Source organism: Carcharhinus amblyrhynchos, chromosome 7 (assembly GCF_965287045.1).
Source record: "Carcharhinus amblyrhynchos chromosome 7, sCarAmb.v2.hapA, whole genome shotgun sequence".
NCBI lineage: Eukaryota > Metazoa > Chordata > Chondrichthyes > Carcharhiniformes > Carcharhinidae > Carcharhinus > Carcharhinus amblyrhynchos.
The window spans coordinates 14,277,595-14,294,561 of NC_137330.1; the positions used below are offsets into that span (position 1 = coordinate 14,277,595).

A 16,967-nucleotide genomic window follows, 5' to 3' on the forward strand; every position below is an offset into this window, starting at 1 on the left:
TATGACCCCCTCATCAGAGCTTATTCCTGAGATATTACCTAGGACACCTGGGCTCTTCAACAGGGGACCTCTGATCTCTCCAGCAGGGTGTTACCAGGCTAGTACAATAGTTTTGACAATGACAACAATAAAAATATCATTCGCTTCAAGTAACCAAAGTCCCAAGAGTGGTTTTAAGAAGATTTATTCCTGTAGCTGTAGGATCAAATCTTTAAGATGAGCCAGAATGCAGAATTCAGAAATTCACAAAAAAGAGTTTCAAATATGATCACAAGTAATCATCGTATACCAGTCATAGTATAGGAATTAGGGTACCTGTGCTCTCCAGTTAGGGATCTAAGCTCCTCAATCTGGCTGTCTAGTAGAGTATCTGTATTCCCTAATAGAGGACCTGACCTCTCTGAATGGATAACAGAGCTTTCCAGTAGAGTAACTGAACTCTCCAATAGAGGACTGAGCTCTCCTATAGGGTAACTGAGCTCCCTAATAGACCACCTGAGGTCTCCAATAGGGTAACTGAAATCTCCAATAGAGTACTGAGCTCTCCCATAGGATAACTGAGCTCCCTAATAGGGTACCTGAGCTCTCCAATGTGGGACCTGAACTCTTTAATAAGGCTCCTGAGCTCTCCAATAAGGTACTTGAGCTCTCCAAGAGGGTACCTGAGTTCTCTAAGGACATTTAGAAATTTTCCAGCAAAATGTGAATCCGAGCAGTTGTTTTTCCGAAATTTGTGTGGTGGAAATCACTTCTAATAGAAGGAACTGTACCTGAACTGCTGTCTCCATGAACATCACATATTCAAAGCATGACCTGCCATGCCACGATCCCATCCACCACCCCTCCCAACCGAACCACCACACGTGTACCACCACCACCACAAATCCCCAATAGTGTGTGCTGGATTCAGGGATAGGATTTTTGGAATCGAGTCTCCCAAGCCTTTTTGGCTAAGGCAAAGTGCTCTACCACCTTTGTGAACATTTAGGCCAGGAGATGATGTGAAAGCCAGCAGAATGTTGGCATTCGTGGTCAAAGAAATAGATTTCACGGCTGCAGGTCCAATACTGAGGTTTTCCAATACACTGGCATCACTTCGAAGTAGAGTCCAATTCTGAGATACTCACTAATAAATCCAACAAGGAATTCAGGAGAGAAATGTGTGTGAATTCACTAGACTGTGAGATATTTGAGAAAAAAGTGTAACGATGTTAAGGGAGACTAAATAAACACACGGGGCGAAAGAATGGAAGGATCTGTTGACTGGGTGAACTGAGTAGATTGGGAGGGGTCTTGTCAGGAGCATAAACATTAGCAAATGGCCTGTTCCTAATTCTGCTTCATTTTATAATTCTCTTCTCCACACTTTAAATGGGGCACAAATATGTTGATCTTGGTTTGACCTAAAAGACACACAAATATGTTGATGGATGTATGAAGCAAGAAGAATAATCCACAGTGCAGAGGAAATAAGCTCTAAACATTGTAAAATATTAAATCCTACCGTCTCGAGATAAGAAGTACGTAAGATATAGGAGCAGAATTAGGCCATTTGGCCCATCAAGTCTGCTCCACCATTTCCCATAGAGTACCCGAGCTCTCCAGTAGGGGGCCTGAGCTCTCCAATAGATATGATTCTCATCCGCATTCTCCTGCCTTCTCCCTGGAACCTTTGATCCCATTATAGATCAAGAACCTATCTTTCTCTGTCTTAAAGACACTCAATGACCTACTAGGGGTTTATAAATAAAGGAGACAGATGCTGGAATTTTACCCCCTTGCCTGCCTGAGGCTCGTAAGATCCCAGCCGAGGCCAATGGAGAATGCCATTCTGCGAGCGTCGCCTGCCCCAATTCTGGGGCGGGAAAGGCAGTAAAATTCCAGCCAGAATTTGTGTTCCGTAACACATTTCACATCCACAGGAACTTCTAGTCTCTTCATTATTTTTGTCGTGTAATCACTGTTGTAACATTGGAAACGAAACAGCCATTTTGCACACAGCAAAATTCCGCAGGCAGCACTGAGATTAATGACCGGATAATCTGTTTCAGTGATTGCACAGAGCATAATTATTGGCCAGGGCATTCAGGAGCTCTGGCCTGCTCTTCTGTCAAACTGTGCCATAACCTGTCAAAACAAACAGGGTATCAAGTTTAATGTTGTGTCTGGAAAACAGCACCCCCTGAATGCTGAACAACAGGATTTCCTTATGTTTGGGTGTCAGTCATGTTCTGTTGGATCCAGCCCAGCTTAAAAACAAATGCTGGTAGTGTTGGAGTTGCCATCTTTGACATGTGGTGCCAAACTGAGACCACGTCGATCCAAAAGATCTCATGCTGCACTCTCTTGGAGAAGAGCAGGCGGGAGTCACGGGCATGGTGGCACTGTGATTAGCACTGCTGCCTCACATTGCCAGGGACCCAGGTTTGATTACAGCCTTGGGTGACTGTCTGTGTAGAGTTTGCACATTCTCCTCATGCCTGCGTGGGTTTCCTCCAGGTGCTTCAGTTTCCTTAAAAGATGTGCAGGTTAGATGGATTGGCCATGGTAAGTGTACAGGGCTATGGGGAAGGCACCAAGATGTGATGCACTTTTGGAGAGTCAGTGTGGACTCAATGGGCCGAATGGCCCCTTTCTGCACTGTAGGGATTCTATGGTTTATTGGAATTCTCCCTGAATACTGGCTAATATTTATCCCACATTCAACTTCACAAAAAACTCACCTCACCTATTCATTTTCACATTGCTCTTTGTGTGAGAGTGTAGCTGCTGCATTTCCTGCATTAAAACATAGAATGATTTGTGGCACATAGGAGAGCAATTAAAGCAATTGGCTAAAGACACATGAGGAAAAATGTTACTCACACAGCGAGTGGTTAAGGTCTGGAATGCACTGTGTGGGTGGAGGCAGATTCAATTGAAGCTTTCAAAAGGGAACTGGACTGCTTCCTGGGAAGGAAGAATGTGCAGGGTTACAGGGAGAAGGTTTGAGGATTGCACCAATGCTCATTCGGAAGCCAGTGCAGATATAATGGGCCAAATGGCCTCCTTCTGTAAATCTGTGATTCACTCACAGATCTGACTCCGTCCTGTCTGCTTCAGCCAAGGAAAAGCTATCCAATTGAATCCCGCTTTCAGGTTCCTGTTCTGTAACCCTATAGGTTATGACATCTCAATGCATGTCCAAGTGTTCTTTAATAAAGAAAAATCATTATTTATCTAACACTTCTCAAGGTTATTAAACATTAAAAAGCACTTTACAACCAATGAAGTAATTGCCATGAGGGTCTCTGCCTTTATCATCCTTTCAGGCACTGACTTACTGACCTTCAACACACCTTTGTGGATACAATTACCTCTCCATCGCTCCTATTCCTTCTGCCCATAATTAATCCTTCCTGGTTATTAACTTCTCGACCAATGGAAATAGGGTCTATTCCTACCCATTCCATCATGTTCCCTCGTGACTATGTACACCACAATAAACCCGCCCCATAGCCTCCTCCGCTCCAAAGAAAACAGCCCCAGCCTATTCAATCTATCCTCATCACTAACCTTCTCCATTCCTGGCAGCATGCTCATCAATCTTCCCTCTAACCCCTTGCAGTGCGATCACGTCCCTCCTGTAATGCAGTGACCAGAACATTACGCGGTGAGCTAACTAGTGTCCTGCTCAGTTCTAGTATAACCTCCCTGCTTTGATACTTGAAGGACCTGACCCATTTAAAAAAAATCCTTCTTTTCTATTCATTTGTTAGACATGGTTGTCCCTGGCTGGCCAGCATTTGGTGCTCATTTCTAGTTGCCCTTGTCCATTTGAAAATCTTATCCAGTTGTTCTGCTACCTTCAAGGATCTGTAGACATGCATCACCAAGTCTTCTGATCCTCTCTGTCTCTCAGTATCCTCCGTTCATTCCATTTTCCTGTGTCTTGTTTCTACTCACTTCTCCAGTTCGAACTCCATTTGCCTATTTTACAGACCATCTGATCAGCCCATGGGTAGCTTCCTCACAGACCTACAGCTCTCTTCTTCATTATTAATTCTACACAGCGCTAGAGACATGTATTCGATTTCTGGCTTGGGTCACTTGGAGTCTGCAAGGTCCTCCCCATGTCTGTGTGGGCTTCCTCTGGGTGCTCCAGTTCCTCCCACAGTTCAAAAGACAGGTTAGGTGCATTGGCTGTGCTAAATTCTCCCTCAGTGTACTCGAGCAATGCCAGAATTTGGCGATTAGGGGATTTTTATAGCAACTTGTTTTTGAAGGAGTAACCAAGAAAGTAGATGAGAGCAGCGCAGTTGGTGTTGTCTACATGGACTTTAGCAAGGCATTTGACAAGGTACCATGCATTAGGTTGTTTGTTACCATGTTTGTTAGGTTGCATAAGGTTAAATCTCACAGGGTCCAGGGTGAGATATCTATATGGATACAAAATTGGCTTCTTGATAGGTGTTTGTAAAGAGTTATTTTCCAAACTGGAAGCCTATGACCAGTGATGTGCCTCAGGGATCAGTCCACTGTTATTTGTCATTTATATTAATGATTTGGATGAGAATATAGGAGGCATGGTTAGTAAATTTGCAGATGACACCAATATTGGTAGCATAGTGGACAGTGAAGAAAGTTATCTCCATTTGCAATGGGATCTTGATCAATTGGGCCAGTGGGCTGACGAATGGTAGATGGAATTTAATTTAGACAAATGCGGGGTGATGCATTTTGGTAGACTGAACCAGGGCAGGACTTACTCAGTTAATGGTAGGGTGTTGGGGAGAGATACAGAACAAAGAGATCTAGGGGTACATGTTCATAGCTCCTTGAAAGTGGAGTTACAGGGGGACAGAGTGGTGAAGAAAGCCTTCAGCATGCTTGGTTTCACTGGTCAGAATATTAAATCAGGAGTTGGGATGTCTTGTTGAAGTTGTACAAGACATTGGTAAGGCCACACTTGGAATACTGTGTGCAATTCTGGTCACCTTATTATAGAAAGGATATTATTAAACTAGAAAGAGTGCAGAAAAGATTTACTAGGATGCTATCGGGACTTGATGATCTGAGTTATGAGAGGCTGGATTGACTGGGACTTTTTTCTCTGGAGCATAGGAGGCTGAGGGGAGATCTTAAAGAGGTCTATAAAATAATGAGGGGCACAGATCAGCTAGACAGTCAATATCTTTTCCCAAAGGTAGGGGAGTCTAAAACGAGGGCATAGGTTTAAGGTGAGAGGAGATAGATACAGAAATATCCAGAGGGACAATTTTTTCACTCAGAGACTAGTGCGTGTCTGGAACAAGCTGCTAGAGGTAGTAGTAGAGGTGGGTACAATGTTGTCTTTTAAAAAACATTTAGATAGTTACATGGGTATGATGGGTATAGAGGGATATGGGCCAAATGCGGGCAATTGGGACTAGCTTAGGGGTTTTGAAAAATGTCTGTATGTGACACTAATAATAAATTACCTTTAAATGGACAATTTTTGTATTATTTGCAAACTTCTAATCATAGAATTATAGAATCATAGAATCCCCACTGTGCAGAAGGAGACCATCTGGCCCACTGAACCTGCACAACAATCCCATCCAGAGCCTATCCCTGTAATCATGCATCTGTATTGACATCTGAGCCATTAATCATGGATAACAAGGGAATGGGTTCTGTCGAACCTCACAGGAAGCAGCCTTCCCATTACAAGAAGATCTCCCAACCAATACTCTTGGCTGTCACTAAGCTGAATTTGAATCTGGCACAGTGCCACAGTGGTTAACACTGCTGCCTCACATTGCTAGGGATCCAGGTTCAACTCCAGCCTTGGGTCACTGTCTGTGTGGAGTTTGCATGTCCTCCCCATGCCTGCGTGAGTTTCCTCCTGGTGCTCCAGTTTCCTCCCACAATCCAAAAATGTGCAGGTCAGGTCGATTGGCCGTGATAAATTGACCCTAATGGCAGGGGGATTAGCAGGGTAAATGGGAATAGGGTTACAGGAATAGGGCTTGGTTGGGATTGTTGTCAATATGGACTCGATGGGCTGAATGGCCTCTTTCTGTACAGCAGGGGCTCTATGAATCCAACTTACACTTTTCATTTGATCCCATGAGCCAATTGCTTTGTGACTACATCTTAAAGGTACGGTGGCTGTAAAGTGGTTTAGATTTCCCAATGGATGTTAAAGGTGCTCTATAAATCTTTCTTTCTATAATTGAACACAGCATCCTATGACTGTTGAGCAACAACTGACAACTTGTACGAGCAAGATTTGGAGAAACCATAATTTTTATTTGATTCGACAGGTCAGCACAAGTCAAAGGGTCTTAAATCTCAACCACTGAAAGATAAATTTAGAACAGTTCTCTCAAAGGCTGATGTAAGCTCTGAATGATTAACAGGGAAAGCATGGTGGAGCGGCATGGAGGCACAGTGGTTAGTACTGCTGCCTCACAGTGCTAGCGACCCAGGTTCGATTCCCGGCTTGGGTCACCGTCTGTGTGGAGTTTGCACATTTGCCCCGTGTCCTTATGGGTTTCCTCCAGGTGCTCTGGTTTCCTCCCACAGTTCAAAGATGAGCAGGTTAGGTGGATTGGCCATGCTAAACTTCCCCCAGTGTCAGGGGGATTCGCTAGGGTAAATGCACCGAGTTATGTGGATAGGGCCTGGGTGGGATTGTGGTTGGTGCAGACTCAATGGGCTGAATGTCCTCCTTCTGCAGTGTAGGATTCTAAGGAGTAAATGAGTGACAAATCTCCAAATTTTGCGTTACATTAAGTTCCTTGATCACTTCACCAGGATGTTTCAGAAAGTTGAACGTGCAAGGTGGCATGGTGGCACAGTGGTTGGCACAGCTGCCTCACAGCCCCAGGGGCTCGCGTTCGATTTCCAGCTTGAGTCACTGCCTGTGCAATATTCTCGCCGTGTTTCTGTGGGTTTCCTTTGGGTGCTCCGATTTCCTCCCACAGTCTGAAAGATGTGCTGGTTAAGTACATTGCCGTGCAAAATTCTCTCTCAGTGTACCCAAACAGTGCCAGAGTGTGGCAACTGGGGGATTTTCATAGTATCTTCATTGCAGTGTTAATATAAGCCTACTTGTGACACCAATAAATAAAACTTAGAAATTGTTACATTGTGCCTGGTTGTATGGTCAGAAACCAAAGGGCCATTTTGCTCTAGGTATATGGAAGTTAAGATTAATGTGGGAGTTCTGGAAAGTGAAGGAGGGTGTATTGCTGTGTCTTATTTTCTTTATTGTGTTCACAGGTCAGTGGAGACAGGTACAGGCCAAGGCAGGTGAGCTGGGTTATAGATCACAGTGAGCACGACAGTATTGAGTGAACATGTCTCTGTGATATCACAGGTGATCGGTGAGTCTTTCTCTCTTCTACCTTTCTGACTTTGGATATGAAGGTTAGGTTGGGAAAAGAAATTCCAGAAAGTAAAGAAGGGAAAAAACAAACTAAATTCTAAATTAAATAAATTCTAATTAAATAAAATAGGGATGCAGCCCCAGGCAATGTGTGGATGTTAGTGGGCCCAATTGTGGTTCACAGCAATCACTTACGCAGCAAATTTTGGTTGCTCGAGAGACTTCGGTTCAGAGTTAATGAGCTGGAACCCGAGATTCAGACATTGCAACACATCAGGGACGGGGAAAGTTACCTGGGCGCTGTGTTTCAGCAGGCAGTCACTCCCCTTAGATTAGCTATTTTAAATTCTGTCAGGGACAGGAGGGCGTGGCGAGATGTAACTGGAGAAAGGCAGGTAGAGAGAGCAAAGAAGTAGCACCACTGACATCTCAGTCTCTGCCCTTGTCCAACAGTTTTGAGATTCTTTCTCCCTGTGTGTACAAAAGCAGGGACTGTAGTGAGAATGAGCAAACTAATCATGGCACTGTCATTAAGGGAGCTATTCAAATGTAGGGAGACAAACCAAATGTAGTCATAGTAGGGGATGGTATAGTCAGGGGAAAAGACACTGTTCTCTGCAGCCAGCATTGAGAGTCCCAAGACTGTATTGTTTGCCCAGTCTCATGACTCGGGGCATCTGCTCTGGGCTGGAGAGGAACTTGAGGTGGGAGGATCCCGTGGTCGTGGTCCATGTAGGTACCAATGACAGAGAGAGAATGAGGAACGAATTTCTGTGTAGGCAGTTTGAGAGTTAGGCATTAAACGAAAGAACATCCAAGGTTGTAATCTTTGAATTATTACCTATGCCACCTGCAAATTGGCATAGGGAACATAAAATTATGGAACGAATACATGATTCAAGGACTGGTGTGGGTGAAGTGGGTTTCAGTTCATGGGGCACAGGCATCAGTACTGGGCAAAGTGGGGATTGCACCATTGGAATGGCTTATATCTGAACTGTCCTCGTGCACGAATCATAGAAAAATATTATCTAGGTACAGCAGGTAATAAAAAGGCAAATGGAATGTCGGTTAAAGGATTAGAATAGAAAAGTAATGTAGTGTTGCTGCTACTGTACAAAGCATTCCTGAGCCCGCACTAGTACTGTGTACAGTCTTGGTCTTGAGGAGGGATATAGTTGCACTGGAGGTAACTTGGAGGAGGTTCACTAGGTTGACTCCAGAGATGAGGGGCTTGTCTTGCAAAGAGAGATTGGGCAGGTTAGGCCTTTATTCCCTCGAGTTTAGAAGAATGAGAGGAGATTTAATTGGGGTATGCAAGTTGATGAAAGGTATTGACAAAGTAGATTCCGAGAGGATGTTTCCTCTTGTAGCGCAATGTCAAACAAGAGGTCGTAGCTTTAGAAGAAGTGGTGGCAGACTTAAAACAGAGATGAGAAGAAACGTGAGTCTATGGAATTCATTACCCCAGAGCGTGGACCAGGACAGTAGGTATATGAGGAGATAGACAGATTTTTAATTCCTAAGGGTTTGAAGGGCTGTGGTGAATGGGTAGGAAAGTAGAGTTGAGGATGAAATCAACTATGATTGTATTGAATGGCAGAGTAGGGGTTACATTGCTTACTCCTATTCCTAGCTCTTATTCCAAAGACTTTGGAATTGGTAAACCAATGGGATGCAATAAGTTACTGGAGTGTAAGTTCTTCTTGTTCTGAACGAAGCCAGTTACAAGATTCAGAAACAGAGAATCAATTGTAATTTAAAAGAAGAAAGATTAACGCCAAGATTTTTGCCAAAAATCTCCATCCTTGTTTGTGAGTGGGATTCTCCAGTGCCACTGGAAGTAAATGGAGTTTTGGTGAGTAGGACGAGCATGGATGGGATCAGGGAATCTTGCCCATTAACTGGTTTCCTTTTCACAGTTGCCACGTGTTCCAGTATGATACTTCAGATTTTCAGCATTGATACTATTTTGTTCTGGTTATAGTGAATAAATTTGACTCTAAACTCAAGAAACCTAAAGTCGTTGTAAATTGGACCATTCATTTCATATAATGGTCCCATGGGCGATTAGCACACCATACAAAATTTGGCAGAAGCATGATCAGTAAAGCCACATTTGCAATTTAGTGGGAGGCGGTGAAGTGTGGTATTGTCACTGGACTAGTAATTCAGAGACCTGAGTAATGCTCTGTGCACTGGGTTTGAATCCCACCATGGCAGATGGTGAAATTTGAATTCAATAAATATATGGAATTAAAAGTAGCCCAATGACGACCATGTGATTCACTGAGTAGTGAAGGAAATATGCCATCCTTAACCGGTCTGGCCCAGAAAGCTACTAAGTTCAAAGACAATTAGAGATAGGCAATATTAGCCCAGCGATGGCCACATCCATTGAATAAATAAAAGAGAAGAGCTCAATCAAATCTCTATGTTTCTACCATTTTCTGTTTAAACAATTTTACTTTTGATTTAAAGAATGATTTCTTTACAAGAGCAGATGAATTATACAAGATAGCTCTTTGACTTTGTAGGAAATGGCAGAGAGAAGCACGGATCTGGGATGAGATGGAGAATATTTGGAACACAAATTAGACTTGTGAGCCCAAATATAATTTAGTGTATTTAATACCAAATATATAAATTATATAAAAATGTATTTGATACCAAAAAACAAACATATGCAGCTTAGAAATGGAGTAAAATGTACATGTGATAGGAGGAGCATTGAAATATGAATGGTTTCCTCCTGCACTGTAGGATTCTATTAAAAAAAAGTAGGCCATTCAGCCCCTCAAGACTATTCTATCTTTCAGTTAGGCCATTGTTGATTTGTTCCTTAACTCCAACTATCTGCCTTGGTTCCTTGGCTTAAAAATAAGTTTTGTGTTTGCGTACTATGGAACTGATGGACTTTGGGATAAACCAAATCAAGCGACAAAGCAAGAAGGGCAGCCCCCAAAAAGAAGGGAACCACTCAAAACAAAAGACAAAGTGTAAAGGAAACTCAAAACATCAAATCAAAATATGACTAAAGGGGTCAAATAATACTCCAGCCCCTGCAGGGCCAAATGGGCATGGAAGACCTTAATGGCGCCCATGGACTCTGCATGCTGTCTCTCCAGGGACACCATCATGGGTACTGTGTGCTAGAATCCTACAGTGCAGAAAGAGGCCCTTTGGCCCATCAAGTCTGCACCAACCACAATTCCACCCAGGTCCTACCCCCATATCCCTACATATTATTACCTGCTAATCCCTCTAACCTATGCATCCCTGGACACTAAGGGGCAATTTCAGCATGGCCAATCAACCTAACCCACACATCTTTGGACTGTGGGAAGAAACCGGACCACCCGGAGGAAACCCATGCACACAGGAGGAGAACGTGCAAACTCCACACAGACAGTGACCTGAGCTGGGAATTGAACCCAGATCCCTGGAACTGTGAAGCAGCAGTGCTAACCACTGTGCTACCGTGCCGCCCCACCAGTTGCTCATAACTGTCAAATTCCCTTAATTAACCTGTGGATGAAAATGTTCTTTTGAGTATTTGCCAATGATTTGAAAAGAATTGGAAGAGCAGAGGATAGAGATTAGCCATCTGGTATTTTTGTTTTTTATTCATTAGATGTGGGTGTTACTGGCTGGGTCAACATTTATTGTTCGTCCCTGAAGGCATTTAAGAGTCATGGCTGTGGCCATGGAATCACACATAGGCCAGACCAGGTAAAGACGGTAGATTTCCTTCCCTAAAGGACATGAGTGAAACCAGATGCGTTTTTATTCATGGTCATCATTAGGACTTTCAATCTGAGGTTTTTATAAAATCAAAATTTCAACATCTGGTGGGATTCGAACCCAGGTTCCTAGACTATTACCTTGGATCTCTGGATTACTAGTTCAAATGACAATACCGCTATGCCTCTGCCTCCACAAATGAATAAATTATGTGATAATTAGATAGATGATAGATGGGATTTTCAGCCACACTCACCCCAAAGCTGGTAAATCCTGCCCGAGGCCAATGGACCTTGGTATGATCCGCTTCACCGCACACAATGATTTCTATGGTGGGCAGGATGGGAAAACTCCCCCCGATGTGTAGTAGTTATTTGTTCAGTTGCTTTTTTTGAGACAATGTTCAGATATTGTCATATCACAAGACAAATCTCTTCGAGATGCAAAGTGAGGAAATATATGAAGCAGGTGTTTTGGTTTCCTGGTGCGTTTCAAACCTGCTCCACTTCGTCAGTTCAACAGATTCTGGACAACTGCTAATTACTTTGTCTCATCTTGCTGCTATGGTCAAATTTTCAAATGAACTCTCAACTTTGCATATGCCACAGGGGAAGCCATATGATTTATTACTTAAATGGTACGCTATTATTTAAATGGCAAAATATTGCAGCGTGCTGCTGTGCAGAGGGACCTCATGCATGAATCACAAGAAGTCGGTTTGCAGGGACAGCAGATAATTAAGGCGGCAAATGGAATTTTGTCCTTCATTGCTAGAGGGTTTAAAAACAGTGAGGTTATGTTGCAGCTGTATAAGGTGCTGGGAGGCTACGTCTGGAGTACTGTGTACAGTTTTGGTCTCCTGACTTGAGAAAGGATAAACTGGCACTGGAGGGGGTGCAGAGGAGATTCACTGGGTTGATTCTGGAGAGGGTTGGCTTATAAGGAGAGACTGAATAGACTGGGGCTATACTCATCGACATTTAGAAGGACGAGGGGAGGTCTTATAGAAACATATAAGATTATAAAGAGAATAGATAAGATAGAAGCAGGGAGGTTGTTTCCACTGAGAGGTGAAACTAGAACGAGGGTCATGACCTCAAAATAAGGGGGAGCAGACATAGAACTGAGAGGAGAAGAAACTTCTTTACACAAAGCATTGTGAGTCTGTGGAATTCCCTGCCCAGTGAAGCGTTTGAGGCTACTTCATTGGATGTTTTTAAGGAAAGGGTGGATAAATCTTTGAACAGTTAAGTAATTAAGTGTTATGGTGAGCGGGTAGGTAAGTGGAGCTGAGTCCATGAAAAGATCAGCCATGATCTTATTGAATGGTGGAGCAGGCTCGAAGGGCCAGATGGGCAACTCCTGCTCTTACTTCTTATGTATGAATTTATCCGGCAGTCCTCACCATAGGGACTGTCCCAAGGGCTTCACAGAAGCAAAAAGGCTCCAATAACTTAAGAGTTTCGATGGAAGGCATTGGCAAAAAGATAAGTTTGAAAGATCCTTTCATAGGCAGGGAGAGAGGTATTGAGACAGAAGAATTTCAGGAGGACCTTCCTTAATCAGGGCAACATGACTGAAGGTTCCACCATCTTCTGGTGCAGCACAGGAACTGACATGTAGAGGGGAAATTTGGAGAAACAAACGTTTGTTGAGGGAGAGGAAGGTTACAGAGGTGGAATAGAATGGGAGGAAATTAGGGAGAATGATGAGGATTTTGAAATGCACGCACCAGGAGTCAGGGAAGATCATTGAGATCAGTGCAGATAAGAATCCTGGGCAAACAGCATTGTCTGTGGATTAGGATTCAGTGACAACATTTGGAGATTTTGTATCAGGATCTTATTGATGGGCACTGAGGAAATACAGTTTAGTTGTAACAAAACAACATGTAGGCAGTTTTAGCTGCAGTAGGAATAAGGGGGAAACAGAGTTGAACAATGCTCGAGATAAAAGCAAAGAATTGTATTGACCAGAGGGTGGTACGTATGTGGAATGAGCTGCCAGAGAAAATGGTTGAGGCAGGAACACTGACAACATTTAAAAGGCATTCGGAAAGATGCATGGATAGGAAAGGTTTAGAAGGGTATGGGCCAATGCAAGCAAATGGAGTTAGGTTAGATGGGCATTTTGGTTGGCATGGGCCAGTTTGGGCTGAAGGTTCTGTCTCCATACCATAGATTCAACGGTTCCATTACACTGACTAAATATGGGGGGTCCAAATCTCAGCGGGATTAATTGATGACCTCATGGTAAATGATCCTCTGGGCAAGAATGATCATAACTCTATCATGACATAGAAATCCCCATTCAATTTTAAGGCAATAAATGTAGATCTAAATATTGTGCCTCTTAAGTTTCCCTCAAGGCAAGTTCTGAATGTAAGATTGAATGGACTGGACACCCCCCCAAAACTCATCTTCCCCAACTCAGTTGCAATTTCAAGGTTGGGCAGGCTGGTTCTTGTGCAGGGGTCCGTCATGTCACCTATTAAGGCCTTTAAGATGGATGCAATAGGGTGGGAAATAGAGAAAGGGGTGGGGCACCTCAATCTGAAAGCGCCTTCAAATTCAGTCTTGGAAACCTGGAGCTCTGGCCCTCACTCTCCAACTAGCCTATCCCCCAAAGCTACAATCATCTCCTCCTTCCTGACCAACAAGGGCACCGCCCCCCCTTCCTCCCCCCCAACTCCCCCCCCCCACTTCCCCCACTTCCCCCCTCCGCCCCCCCTTCCTCCCCCACCGCCCCCCCGCCCCCAAACCTCTGGCTCCCAGGACCCCCTGATTGGCCTCTAGCTCTCAAAGGCGGGACTTCCTTCTGAAGGTGGATAGAAGTTCCACGTACTGCCAGTCAACAGTCAGGAAGTATTAAACAGCAGTAGGTTTCTGAGGGTGGGAGGCAGCATGTTATGTGCCCAACGAGGGTCAGTGGTGGGGGTGGAGAGTGGGCATTTCAAAGATGGGATGACGACAGCAAAATTGAGGGGAATTAACAACATTTACGATGCAAGGAAAGAGTTAGCCAGGAATTTTGCGGACATGGAATAGAACGAGCGGGATGTACAAAATGGGTCCACTGATGGTCAGACAGCAATTGAAAGAGAAGCTACAAAAGTACTGAAGAGTCATGGGGAGAGTGATGAGGAAGAATAGCAGTTGCAGTGTCAGGTTTAGGAAATGGAAAATCCAACACTATTTGGAAATGATCAGAGCAGAGGACAGTTGGGTAGGAAGGGTTTGTGATTAGTTTTATTCTCCAAAACGATATCAGGTTTGGCCATGGAGGGGGAGGCGCAGGATTGAGATGAACGTACCAGTAGAGGGTGGAAGGGTGACGTTTCCATTCCTGAATTGTTGAAGCTGCTGAGGCTCACTGGGATTTTGCTACCCTGGTGCGGAGGTGGCCTCTGATATTTCATTTCACAAGGCAGAGAGTCTTGGCTTGGTATTCAGCATTGGGGGTGGGGGGGGTTGGTGATCGGGCTGTGCGGGTTCTGAGCCAGCGATTGGGAAGCTGATGACTGCGGGGTTGGGGGGGGGGAGGGGGGAAGTGCTGGCCAACCAATCTCTCAGTATATAGGCATCTTGGTGGCGCATGCACACTAGCCCACTCTGCAGTCTGATGCCGGCCTCTTGGGTATGATTAGGCCCCGCTCTCCCACTATTGGCATCAATCGTGTGATGGACTCTGTGATGTACAGAGTGCCGTAAATTCATTCCACACCATTCTCACCCAAAATACGGGTGGGAAAAACTCCTGTATTCTGACTCGTTGGGCACTTAAGTTTTTTTGGGAGAATCATGCCCCTGATTTCATATTCCATGTAGATCACAAATTCAAAGGGTAGTTTTAAAGGTAAAAGATATTTAGCTTGCATAAAACTCAAGAAAAGGGGGGAATGGGATTCTAATCAGTGTCATGGTGATTTGTAGAAATTGGTTCAATATTGTGAATCACCTACACTTACTGAGGAAGACAGACCTCGGATATCTGTCACTCGTAATTGTAGAAAGCACAGCGACCAATTTGAACACTGCGGGATTGCGAGAACTCATGCACTGATGGAAATCTGCGGATCTGGGCACAGGAATTTTTCTTTTATCTGAAGTGCAATGTGAGCGTGCGCGTTCCTGCTCCAGGGGCAAAGTTCTGATTGCGAAACAGTGGTGAACTCCAGTTGTCAAACGCAGACTCTGAATAATCTATAAAATGTAGAAAGTAGATGAAACTAATATGTAGACAAAAATTTATTTACACCATACAACATTTTAAATATTTTGTACACGTTTGCAGCCAAGAAAGCTATTTTTTTTCTGCGCTTCCGTGTGAAATCTGCAATAATAAAGATGTGAAATATATTATTCATATAAAAGTGAGAGTATTACTTTATTGCATTGAAAGCAATGAAGAACATAGCTCAACAACCATTCATTTAAATGACAGAAAATTGTTTGCTTTTATATTATAAAGTAAAAAGTGTAGTAATGGCCAAACAGACTGTTATAAATCTTAAAAACTGCATAAATATATACATTGTGCTTCATGGTGAAGTTTTCTCTTTAAAACTAAACCAAATGAAGCTAGTACAACATGTATCTTTGCTTGAGGTTTATCTATAAAGATTACCTTACAATTCATTCCACATTAACGTACAACACATGATGGTAATAATTGTACATCTTGTATCTCACTAAATAAGATAGTGAGAAATGTTAAAGACATGGACATCTTTTTCCTGGTGCATAAAGTCCCTAAATTACTCTAAAGAGTCCAGACCTACAGACCAGGCTTTTGTAAAAATTTTTTTTGAAGTGCAAGAGGTTTTACTTGTGACCAGCTTGAGTTTAAACTTCAGTTTGAAAATCCCCCTCCTGCACATCTAAGGGCATGGAGAGACACTTCTCCCACTCTGCTTGCCTTAATTCTAACGCCTCTTTTGCTTCCGCATCCAATACATTCATTGGTGAGTAGTGTTGGTAGTCACCGGGGTTCTTGTAAGCGTCCCAGTCATGCTTGCTGGGTGTTGGGTTGTCCTGTGGGAACAGGTTAATCCAGCGTTAATCCGCGCTGCTGGCTGGAGATTTACAAAGTACACTCAAACACAAAAAAAGGGCACTCAAACACGTCAACGGGGCAGGGCATATGGATGAAAAATGAAATCAAATTATTCTTGCCATCCTTGTTTTTAAGCGTCCCCATCGTGAATCTTGCCTTTCCTCCATGACCCTCAGACGCCTCACGCCACTCTCCTCATTCCAGCCCCCACTTTTAATCACTCTGCCACTGACGGCTGCGCCTTCAGGTGTCAGGGACTTAAGCTAAGTTTAAAGTCTATTTATTAGTGTGACAGGTAGGCTTACATTAACGCTGCAATGAAGTTACTGTGGAAATTCCCTAGCCGTCACACTCCAGCGCCTGTTCGGGTACACTGTGGGAGAATTTGGAATGGCCAACGCATCCAACCAGCACATCTTTCGGACTGTGGGAGGAAACTAGAGCACCTGGAGGGATCCCACACAGATTCAGACTCCGCACAGAGTGATCCAAGCTGGGAATCGAACCCAGGTCCCTGGTACTGTGAAGCTGCAGTACTAATTCTCTTCCTAAGCAACTGCAGCATTCTATCTCTCATCTCCTTCAAGCCTTTAACAAGCTCCTTAAAGCCAACCTCTTTGATCAAGACTGCCCCAATAAGAGGTAGATAAAACCAATAGGTAGGCCAAAAATATTCACACGATACAATGTTTCAAATATTTGAAACATCTTTTCAGCCAAGAAACCTACTTCTGTGTAAGGTTGGCAATAATAAAGATGTGAACAAGAATGTTTTCACATAAAAATGGCACTGTTATGCGATCCGGTATCATGT

The 16,967-nt window shown here is 43.6% G+C and overlaps 1 protein-coding gene across 1 annotated transcript in view; it reads right to left on the reverse strand.

Moving 5' to 3' along the window:
- Window positions 1-15,358: 15,358 nt before the first annotated feature.
- Window positions 15,359-16,967, reverse strand: part of adgrb3 (adhesion G protein-coupled receptor B3) — a 791,427-nt gene continuing 789,818 nt past the window's right edge. Inside the window, exon 32 of the mRNA XM_080191979.1 lies at window positions 15,359-16,131. Coding sequence (XP_080048105.1) covers window positions 15,943-16,131 — 189 coding nt within the window. The 3' untranslated portion in view covers window positions 15,359-15,942. The remainder of the gene's footprint in view (window positions 16,132-16,967) is intronic.